General features: G+C 46.3%; 2 protein-coding genes across 3 annotated transcripts; one reads left to right on the top strand and one right to left on the bottom strand.

The window, feature by feature from the left end:
• Positions 1-720: 720 nt before the first annotated feature.
• LOC123145714 (signal peptidase complex catalytic subunit SEC11C) lies at positions 721-2,019 on the bottom strand. 2 transcript variants are annotated; one of them, XM_044565191.1, is made up of 6 exons: positions 1,962-2,019; positions 1,748-1,860; positions 1,537-1,647; positions 1,296-1,429; positions 1,106-1,157; positions 721-1,031 (listed from the first exon to the last, which is right to left on the bottom strand). In XM_044565191.1, exons 1-6 carry the CDS (start codon positions 2,002-2,004, stop codon positions 918-920), a joined length of 567 nt encoding a protein of 188 aa, XP_044421126.1. In that variant the 5' UTR covers positions 2,005-2,019; the 3' UTR covers positions 721-917. The 2 variants fall into 2 exon arrangements, with proteins under 2 accessions (XP_044421126.1, XP_044421125.1); XM_044565190.1 differs by having other exon boundaries at positions 721-1,006.
• Positions 2,020-5,817: 3,798 nt separating this feature from the next.
• On the top strand, positions 5,818-9,618 carry LOC123145713 (serine--tRNA ligase, cytoplasmic). The gene is made up of 10 exons (XM_044565188.1): positions 5,818-6,111; positions 6,189-6,259; positions 6,359-6,520; positions 6,871-6,976; positions 7,820-8,013; positions 8,385-8,488; positions 8,568-8,751; positions 8,841-9,020; positions 9,113-9,340; positions 9,421-9,618. Exons 1-10 carry the CDS (start codon positions 5,979-5,981, stop codon positions 9,433-9,435), a joined length of 1,377 nt encoding a protein of 458 aa, XP_044421123.1. The 5' UTR covers positions 5,818-5,978; the 3' UTR covers positions 9,436-9,618.
• The last annotated feature ends 1,413 nt before the right edge of the window (positions 9,619-11,031 follow it).

Genomic DNA, 11,031 nt, shown 5'->3' with positions numbered 1-11,031 from the left:
ATTAAATTCATTTTGAACCCACAAGCTCAGGTCTATTATATATTCTTACCCCCGGTGTAAAAAGAAGGTAAGAGTGTCCCATATTAAAATTTGCTCACAAAAAGATACGCAAGACTGATTTGATGTAGGCGTTTTTAAAGTGGACATAAGATTTGTCTTAAGGCTTCTAAAGTCGACCTTGGCGAGTTTTATACATTAAAAAAGGTGGGCCTTAAGCTAAAAAAAGCAAAGACCGAGTCCATAGCACGTAGCAGACAATTGCTTCTCTTCCACTCTACATGTGAATTGCCTCCCAATACACGACCTAAACTGCCTCTTGGGTCGCTTGAGGGCGACTACGGAGGCCGCCGCCACTCCTAGAGGCCTTCACCACCGCTTCCCTCCCTCACGTGTTGAAGGAGGTCCTCGGGTGAGTTCTCAAAAAAAAGGAGGCCCTATGGCTAAGCCCCACAGCGGAGGGCGACGGCAAGGACGTGCGCTGCCTCACCTTGGTGCCTCCAACTCGTCCCTTAGATCCAAGGTCCCGCAACCGCCATCTGCTCTCCGGCTACTCACACTCGTCGTTGCCAATGCAGAGGCCATGTGTGTTCATTGTTTTTGTATCCACATAATACTTTGTTTTGAGTCAATAAAATTCACCCTTTGTCAAAGAAGAAGAAGAATACATCTAACAACATGTTTCACCAAAATCTACCTTTCAAAGAAGGAGTTAGAATCATGTCGATCGTGCAAAGAAATGTAAGACTTTTGCGTGTTCTCGAAAAAAGAAATCTTGTCAACCGTGCTACAGAAAATGACTTCAACAAGACGGATGGAGCTCAATTACTTCTATTACTATGTTGTGGAGACTATGATAATGATACATCTTTTACATACTCTTCGATCGCTTCATGCGTTCTTTAACCCCTAACAAGACATTATGGAGACAACCCATATGAATCTGCCGCGGTTACATTGTTACCCAGTATACTTCTGGAGTAGTAGTGCTTCGACCATTCAGCAACATCTTTCATAAGAAGGAAAAGAGAGACCTTGTGTGAGTATTTAATTAAATAAACAATGGTATATACAAAAATTAACCAGAATATAATGTGTGCTTGCGTACCTTATAAGATACACTGATGAAGACAGTAGGCCATCCAGCATATGGCAGGTAGCTGTTAGCATTGGACAAAACACAAAAATTAACAATGCAAAGACATCAATCAATTGAAACGGTAGAGCGAGGTATATATACAACCATATTAACACGCGTCCAAAATCAATAGTAGACGCATGATAAGAGAACAACCCACCCTGCAACCCGTCCAATAATGTCATGCGGTTGAAGCCAAAGCTGCCCGCTCGCATAGAGAAATCGGTCATCCACTAAATTGTTGTCTCCTTTGGTGAGTATTCGGATTTCTCCAGTATCTCGATTCTCGTGAACCTAGAATAATTTGAGAAGATTATTTTCAAGGCAAGCAAAATATGGCATGTAAACTTTTAGTGATTTGATTGGTGTGTAGCAAGAGATACTAGAGGGCTTGCTGTTACCTTGATCACACGATGGACAACTGGATGTTCAAAGCCATCAACCTTGAAAAGAATGATCTCTCCTAAGCGGAAAGGTTCATTGCTCATGTTGTGCACAAACACCATATCACCCTGCAAAATAAGCACATATCCCATGCATGCATCTATCAATATGTCGATCGAAATCAAAGGGGGCGACAAACTGAAGCCCACATTTTAAAAAAAATTGTACCTTTTTAATTCCGGGCTCCATACTTTCTGATAAAACCGCCATCGCCGGTGTCTTGACACCCGTCACTAGCATTATTCCCTCGGGCACCAGCACCAACAATGCAACGACCATAACTGCATTCCAAATTTAATTAAAAATTCTCCAAGAAGAAGAACAGATAGAAGCAAAATATCAACGCTGAAGAACACTGAAAAGAAGAGGCCTGTATATGTACCGAGGAAGGTGACGGATTGGGTGAGCACATGCCGGATCTTCATAGCCTCCTCTCGGCTGTACGATGGAGAAAACAAAAACTTGTTTTCTAATCGATTCTAATATGTTTCCAGCGAACGTTCAGCCTTGCTTTGCAGCTAGGTAGGTAGGTTATGAATATATAGGCAAAGCTGCGCGGAGTACTCGACGAGTACTCACTCGATACGAATCGGTGACGGACACCAACGATCACCACACGTACGGGATTCGGTTTCCGTGTCCGACTCCGACCATGCAATGGAATCATATACGGTGTCCGTACATACGTGCGGTTTGCAACTGATTTATCCCGTGGGTTTATCATTAATTACGTGCGCGTGGTAATTACACCACTATCACGTGCCTGGCGAATAGCTGTGAAGGTCTTGCCATTTGTTCAAGGTGCCTGAGCTTGCCAAATGCCCATGGGGCGACGGTATTGTACGCCAGGTTGATGAAGTTGTTGACTCATATGAGAACAGCAGTGGACGGCACGACGGCCAGGTTCCAACAATGAAACGGCCAGGTCGATATACATACACCTCGCGTACGCTTCATGTCAGTTCAAGCACAGTTGAGCCTAAGCATTTGAAGAACAAGTTCTGGATGCAGCCGCAAAGCTCAAAATCATGGAGCTGGAGATCCACCCCGCGAAAAAGGAGAAGCAGAGAGAGAAACTTGGTGTCTCTGGCCTATTCCTTCAGCAGGCAATCCTGGAAGCCCGGCTCCCGCTCTTCCCGGTTGAGGTTTCTGCTGATGGGCACGATCTCGTTCATGCGCGGCACATTCAATCTGTTGGGAGATCCATGTAAAGTGTCATATACACTCATTGCAGATGGATAACATGGAAGTGGTCCATAACGAGAGCGCAGCAGAACACATAGCAATTTGTTCTCCCATCTGTGCAAATCTGAAAGAAAAACTTGCATAAGCTTATACATATGAGGAATCTTCGAACAGGCCAAGCAATTGTCCAGTGGCACTCTAGCATCAAGAGCATAATCCTTGATCCAGATTAGGAGTAAAAATAAATTGATTATTAAGGTAACTTGGGCATGGAGACGCAAGATTGAAATGGCGAATAATAAGTAACATGAAAGGAAAGAAAGGCTGCTTTCTTTATAGACGAGAGATGCCTTTCCTACCAACAAATAAATTTGTATGACTGTTTGGACACACTGTATCCCTTTTAACATGCCACTAAAAGAAATTACGACATTGTTTTCACCAGTATAGATTATAGGTTAGAGACTTAGAGTAGCACAAACCTGAAAGGCAAAGCATTGAGACATTCCACTGATAGAGAGTAGTCCCTTCATCCGGCATATGTCAGCACTGCGTTCATGAGGAGAATCAATTGTGAGATGTTTGTTCCGATATATACAACCCCATCATGTGCAGGGCCATAAATAAATACCTAGAGATTCATCTTGGCTATCTTGAGAAAATATATAAATGCATGCCAGACAATTTTAAATCTGACCTTTTTACTTTTAGAGATCCATCTCCCCTTCGCAAAAAATGCTTACGGAGGAAACACCAGGGTCATGGGTGTGATCATGCTCATGATGGTCTGCAAGAAGCAAACAACATTGAGTTCACTTCTTGTTATGACAGCATTACCACGACTTAAGATATGGCATATTACGTATACTGCATTTAAGTGAAACATCAAAAACTGTCTGTTAGAGTACGTAATGGGCCTGGGCTGGCGGTATAGCCCGTTAGTCTTAGGGTGAACTAGAGATAAGGGTCGCTTGCTTAGGGTCAAGTAAACCTCTCTATATAAGGGGAGGAGATGTATCAATCTAATCAAGCAAGAATTAAGAAGGAAATCCCTTCCCTCTTGCCCGGCCGTGGGCAAAAAGGCCCCCGGCCGGCCCTCTCGCACCCTCCTTCTAGCATCACCATAACAATTTGGTATCAGCTAGCTTCGGTTCGATCATGTCTTCACCGCCGCCAACCCCGTCTCTTCCGCTGCCGGTCACCTCGTCGCCTCCGACGACCACCACAACCGTCGCCCCGCTCCTGCCCGCGCCGGGATCCTCCGTCGCGCCCGCCCCCGCCGTCGTCACCCCGGAGGAGGTGTCCGGGGCGCTGCGGGACCTAACCCAGGCGGTCCAGGAGATCCGACTGTTCTTGGCCGGGTCCTACGGGCCGCACCCGGCGGCCTCCGCCGCGCTCGCCGGGTCGCACCCGGCTGCGCCGCCCATCGCCGCCACCACACCAGGCGGCCTCCGCCGCGCTTGCCGGGCCGCTCCTGGCGGCCTCCGCCGCGCCCGGCGCTCCGCCGCAGCCACCACCGGTCAGCTCCGGCCCCGCATCGACCGCGCCGGCGGGAGTCCCGATCCAGCAGATCAAGTTTCCGCCGTCGCCATCATCGCTTCCCCAGGGCGTCCCCATCCAGCAGATCAAGTTCCCGCCATCGCCGTCACCGCTTCCGGCTTGGATCACTACCCGCCACGTGTTGGCGGCGGTGAGGCTGCAGGCTGCTGCGCGCGGCCTCCTAGCGCGTCGGTGTGTGCGGGAGATGCGTGGTCTGCAGCTGCCGCTCCCATCTCTCCTTTCTGAACAGCATCCAAGGCTCCAAGCAGATTGACAAAGTACATTTCTTAATTTAGGATTTTCATTCCAAGTAACTATGAAGTTTTTCCTATGTTTCCAGGCTCCCTCTATCAACAATAGAGATCCCTTTACTCATGAATCCAGAGCCATGCAGAAATATATAGTCATGTGTTTGGAAAAATCATGGCATGGGCGCCCTTTGTACAAGGTTATTATTGTAACACAGAATCTACATGAGCATCAGCAATTATAGTCTTTTCACAAACAGTAGGTTGTCATTAAGTATAACTGTACAAAGTAAAATGTATTTGAAAATGGATAGACAGTTTCCTTTTTCAAGGGCCGCCGTCTGGGCATCCACGTGATAACGGAAAGAAAAGTGCTTCTAAAAAATGATCATTGAGACACGAAACTATTTTACACGAGTTTCAATGCTTCATAATTTGATGGTAATCACATTTATGGTGATGGTCATGGTCATGGTGATGCCCATGCCATGCTCATCATCATCATCATCAAGGCAAAAACATAAGAAAAAACAATTTTTATGCATTGCTGGTCCACCCTCCTGCCCGGGCCCGCGCCTCCGCCTCTCCCCTCCCTGCCCGGGCCCATGCCTCCCACCTCTCCCCCCGCCCCTCTCACACCTGCGCCCTGCAAACCCTATGCACATCCTAACCTATGCTCCTAGTCCTAAGCGCTCTACTTCTCTTCTACTGCTACTTCGTGATGACTCTGCTGCTGCCGAGCTAAATAAACCGGTGAGAATCAACATAAATTCGCGATGTGGGACTAAAAAGACTCATCAGGTGGCCGGAGTTCTGTCTTACCCGACTGGCCGCCGTCCTCCCGCTCCACCCACCCCCTTCCGGCCATCGCTGGTGCACCGCGCGGGAAGAAGGGGCACACGCCGACGCCTGGCCTCCATCTTCCTCCCCATCTCAGGCGGCCGCCGGCGCAAAGCTCCGGCCACCGCCTGCCCGACCGCTCGCGCCGACGCCGGTGCATCGAAGCAATCCTCCCGTCCGCGCGCTCGAATCAGGCGAGGGATTGGGAAGGGGGGGACTAGATTACACGGCGGAGCACTCCGGCGAGTGTGATTTGGGGGAGGAGTTGGACGGAGATCGCGATGAGCTTTTTATTTATTTTAGAACTTAGATCGCGATGAACTGGGACTGATGAAAGAGAGAGCACGAGCAGTAAAGTAGGCCTCCGTTGGGACTGTGAGTCTGTATACGGGCCGAAAGGAAGCCCGGCACAAAGCCTCTTAAGGCCAGCCCAGGTCGGGACAGTAAAGAGAGTATACTGGCCCCGACTCGATCTCGGAAGAAAAAATCCGGCCCCGACCCGACCCTCCGCCGCCGCCGCCGCTCGCAGCGCAGCCGCCTCGCCCCCGTCGGCGGAGAAGTTGGCCTAGCCGCGGTCGCACGAGGAGATGCTCGACATTAACCTCTTCCGCAAGGAGAAGGGCGGCGACCCTGAGCTCGTCCGCCAGTCGCAGCGCAGCCGCTTCGCCCCCGTCGAGCTCGTCGACGAGGTCATCGTCCTCGACGAGGCGTGGCGCCAGAGTAAGGCCTCCTCCGCTCCCACCCCAGAACCTTCCAGATCCGCGGAGCCTGACCCCCAGGCTGTATCGTCTCCGCAGGGCAGTTCGAGCTCGACAAGATCCGGCAGGAGCTCAACAAAACCAGCAAGGAGATCGGCAAGCTCAAGGCCGTACGTCCCGCGTCGATTTCCTTTGCTTTTCTTTGGTTTCCTTTTTAGTCCTCGGGGCGCTCTGGATTTGTATGTGACGGCGGGCATGTCGCTTGGCAGAAAAAGCAGGATGCGACGGAGCTGATACAGAGCACGGAGGAGATTAAGAAGAGGCTGGCCGCCAAGGAGACCGAGGTGCAGGAGGCCAAGACCACCCTCGACGCCAAGCTCGTTACCATCGGCAACCTCGTGCATGAATCCGTGCCCATCAGCAACGACGAGGTGCGTTGAAAAGTGCCAACCCCACAATTCCTGGTTCTTCAGACTACCAAGGCAACATTGGTTTTATGACTTTGTGAAAGATACTACTAGGAGTAGCCTTTTTTAGTGATTGTTTGGAACTGCTAGCTCTAATTTAACCCACTTCTCATTCCCCTGTTTCTGCTGTCAGTATTCCTATGACAATTTAGGTAACTATAGTAATACAAGAAACATCACTGCATTACATTGAGTTGGGTTTGGATCTGCTTGTGAGCAACTGGATGTACCTATTCTAAAAATATGAAATGTAGATTTGCTTCACAGAATTGATGTAAAGGCATCTCAAGTTACTTAATAGTTCCTTCTCACAGGCAAACAATGCTATTTTGCGGACATGGGGAGAGAAGAGACTGGAGGAGAAATTGAAGAATCATGTGGATCTTTGCATAATGCTTGACATCGTGTCTTTGGATAAGGGTAAATGCTCAAAAACAATCCTGTGTTGGGCAAATGCTTTCTCACTGTGCTGGCATTAGTTTGGTTCAAGTTTAATTGAAAGTTGAATGCATTTTTTTTACCTGCCTACAGTTGTCGTAATGAAGTGCTTCTTTTGTTTTGCTTGCTGTCATTCTAGAATGGCCGTCTGTGATTCTGTTCTACCTCTCTGTGACACAACAATTTTTGTTCCGAACTTCGGGAGAACCAGCTTACTGACAACTATAGGTTTTGTTTTAGGGTGACAAATATAGGTTTTCTCTTTGACGAATTTTTAATAATCAGCACAGCTCTGCAATTTGTGTGGGTCTTACGTTAAACACTTACCAATAGTATTCTGTGTATTTGACTATAATTTCTGGTTTCAACTAGCAATGCTGTATCACTATCAACAACTGAAATTTCTGGTTTTAAGTAGCAACGTTGAGTCTGTTGTGTTAGCATGTTGGCCCCAGTACTTGGTATCACACAAATCATTATACAATTGCTGTGCTTGATACATAGATGGGATGGGATTGATAGATCCCTGTATTCCTCTGTCTACCATATTATGGAACACCAGATCATCAAATATAGTACTCCGGTACTCTCTTGAACTAAAACCCTGACACTTATTTTGGATGAGAGGGAGTAGCAGAATAGTAACAACTTTTTATGTTTGCATCTACTTGCACTACGTTTAAGCTTATGAAAAAACGTTGTTCATTTGAACTTAAGAAGTTTTTTTCCCCTCATAGCACAAGCTCGCTGGAGTTACTAAATTTGTGGAACCCCTGCTCTATTAAATTTTAAGCTACCTCTCATACTTTGCCCACTCATTCGCAGGTGCTGATGTAGCTGGTGGAAGAGGTTTCTTTTTGAAGGGCGACGGTGTTCTCCTGAACCAGGCGTTGATAAATTTTGGGCTATCATTCCTGGGAAAACGAGAATTTACACCAATGCAAACTCCTTTTTTCATGAGAAAGGAAATCATGGCAAAATGTGCCCAGTTGGCCCAATTTGATGAGGAGCTCTACAAAGTAAGTCCAAAGAGGTGTCCCTTGCATATTCTGGTGTTATTGATTAATTGTATTTTCATTTGTTTCTGTATTTAAAACTAAGGCCATGCTTTCTCGGGGTGTGGTAATGTATTGTCTTGTTAGTTTGCCGCTGTATGTTCACAGCTTCAGTAAGCACCTTCCATTTCCAGTTCTAACTATCTAGCAAGTCTTCACATGTACAGTTCTGGGCAAAGTTCAAAGCACCATTTTTTGTTTATATTCTGTTGGTACACTGGTTCCTCATGATCATTGTTGATTTGAACTAATGATGTTTCAGTAGTATTAGTTTGAGTTTCATTTCATCCAACATGTGTAATAATATGTCCATGACCATTAGTTGCATTTGGCAGGTAACAGGTGACGGAGAGGATAAGTATCTCATAGCAACATCGGAGCAACCGCTATGTGCTTATCATCTAGGTGATCGAATTTATCCTGCAGATTTGCCGATCAGGTGGGTAGTGCCTAATTTTAGGTAGCTTGTCTTTAGTCACTAGACGCAAGTAATTTGATAACAAACTTTGCGTGTTTAGATATGCTGGGTTCTCCACGTGCTTCCGGAAAGAAGCTGGTTCACACGGGAGGGACACAGCTGGCATCTTCAGAGTCCACCAGTTTGAAAAGATCGAGCAGTTCTGCGCCACAGGTCCAAATGACAATGTATCCTGGGAAATGCATGAGGAGATGATTAAGAATGCAGAAGATTTTTATCAGGCGGTAAGTATCTGAAGCTTTGCGAACCTTAAACAACACGGTGTTGATATCCTCGATTGCGCGTTGCTGACTTGTATAAACATTGCTTGCAGATTGGGCTACCATATCAACTAGTTTCGATTGTCTCTGGTGCTCTTAACGATGCAGCAGCTAAGAAGTATGATTTGGAAGCATGGTTCCCTGCATCAAAAACCTTCCGAGAATTAGTATCCTGTTCAAATTGCACAGATTATCAGGCAAGGAGACTTGGAATAGGCTATGGCCAGAAAAAGGTAGGAGTTGCCCTTGTTTAAATGGATGCTTGTGCCTAGTGTGAGTAGATCAAAATGTCTGACCACATGATGTATGTATGTTGAATTGGCAGAATGATGAGCAATCGAAGCAGTTTGTTCATATGTTGAATTCCACGCTGACTGCAACTGAGAGGACCCTTTGTTGTATTCTGGAGAACTACCAGAGGGAGGGTGGTGTTGAAGTGCCAGAGGTGTTGCGGCCGTTCATGCTTGGAATAGATTTCCTTCCTTTCAAGCGGCCTCTTGTTGATAGCAAACAAGCTGCTGCTGACTCCAAACCCAACAAGTCTAAACCAAAGGTATTTTTGCCTTTTCCAGTTTCCGAAGACAGCATTTTAACCCATCCAATAATCTGATCGTTTATTTTGTATTCTGGCAGGGGAATGCGGCTTGAGCTGTAAGGGTAGCAAAATGAAAATTGTTTCCAGGCAGATAATGATGGATCCTTCCTTTTATTAATCTCTGAATCGTCTGTGGCATGGTGATGATTTGGTGTCCCATTTTGGATGTTTGGTTACAAAATATTGCAATCCAGGGCACAGTTTACCACAAAGTATATTAGTGTTTTTCATGACTATTACACCCATTGCACTAATTAATTGCTTATAGAGATTGAAGTAGCGATAACTTGATTTATTTTGGTATTGCAAGCTGACGTGTAAATCGCTCGTTACCTGAGTAGCAGTGGCACTTGTGGGACAGAGATGAAAATGCTAAGATTACCACATGAGCCCTCAGCCTAAGGTGTTCATTGCCTGGTCTTCAATGCTTTGTGACTTGTGAGCCAATTAAAGGTGGCGATAGTTAGGGGGTGATGCCACCGCTCTGTTTGCTCTTTGTTTACATTGGTAATACCGACTTCATATGCGTTAGTTTTTCATTGCTCTTTTGCTCTTGTATCAACTCCTTGGTATGTCAGATGAGCGCTGTTTCTTCATGCTCATGTCTTTTCACTTCTCGACGTTACTGTAACCCTTGATGCATTTTTTGTTTGAGCTGATTCCTTGATGCATTTGGGTAGCCTTCAAACGCGAGAAGGATCTACTTACCCTAGTTACATTTGAATTGATTTACCTATCTATTTCAGAAAAAGAAAACTTGTATTTTGGCACACGGCAAGTTTCTGTCAAAAGTAAACTGAAGCACTAAAGTTGACATGCGCGTCATTAAACTTGCCATAAAAAACGTTCTGAGTTGTAATGTGCTCCTATCTTGTGTGTCACTTATCAGGGTCCTAATTTCCTTCAAACCGAATGAGCCCCTAGAATAACGGTGCAGCGTGACGTCTAGACTCTAAGGGCGTGGTGGCACGCAATTGGCATCTCCAACGGAAACACACTTGCGTTTGTTCAGTTGAGTCAGTTCGATTTGATTTCGCCATGCGATAACGTCTCTGGCCAGCACTTATCATGGCGTTTGCTTATCCCACCCAACGGTTGAGCAAAAAGTGGCACTTCTGGTGAAGGAAGATGTCTCAAAAAAAAAAAAACTTCTGGTGAAGGAATGACGTCGATGGCTGCAGGTTTGCAACTGCATTGGGAAGTCCTCGGGGATATAAAAAGAAGGGATAAAATGGGTGAACAATCTATCTTTCCCAGCCACATACTCGTACCCTCACGAATTGAATGCTCATCGAACGAATGAATGCTCATCGAACGAATGAATGCTCGGATATATGTTGGTCTCTTCGGACCCAAAAAAAGTTCGAACTGGGTACTCACTAGAAAGTTTCTGAACTCGATGCTGGCAGATTTATGTCCAGTTTTACCCGCCTCGAGGAACGCACCTCATCCACCTTATCCAGGAAATTTTGCCAGGAATTTTCTGACCCGGATTTCTGTTTGTTAACCTGAACTACGCAAGTAAGCATCAGTTGCCCGCAGATCTTACGAACTGCTACAGCACTTCTCAACTGACCCCGGCCCCATTTCACTGCGCGGAAGCTGAAATCTTTTCGGTTACAAAACCTTCTCAATTTTCTTGGCCTGAT

Source organism: Triticum aestivum, chromosome 6D (genome assembly GCF_018294505.1).
Source record: "Triticum aestivum cultivar Chinese Spring chromosome 6D, IWGSC CS RefSeq v2.1, whole genome shotgun sequence".
Classification (NCBI taxonomy): Eukaryota; Viridiplantae; Streptophyta; class Magnoliopsida; order Poales; family Poaceae; genus Triticum; species Triticum aestivum.
The sequence above is the reverse complement of the archived record's forward strand: the minus strand, read 5'-3'. Positions and strand labels throughout refer to the sequence as shown.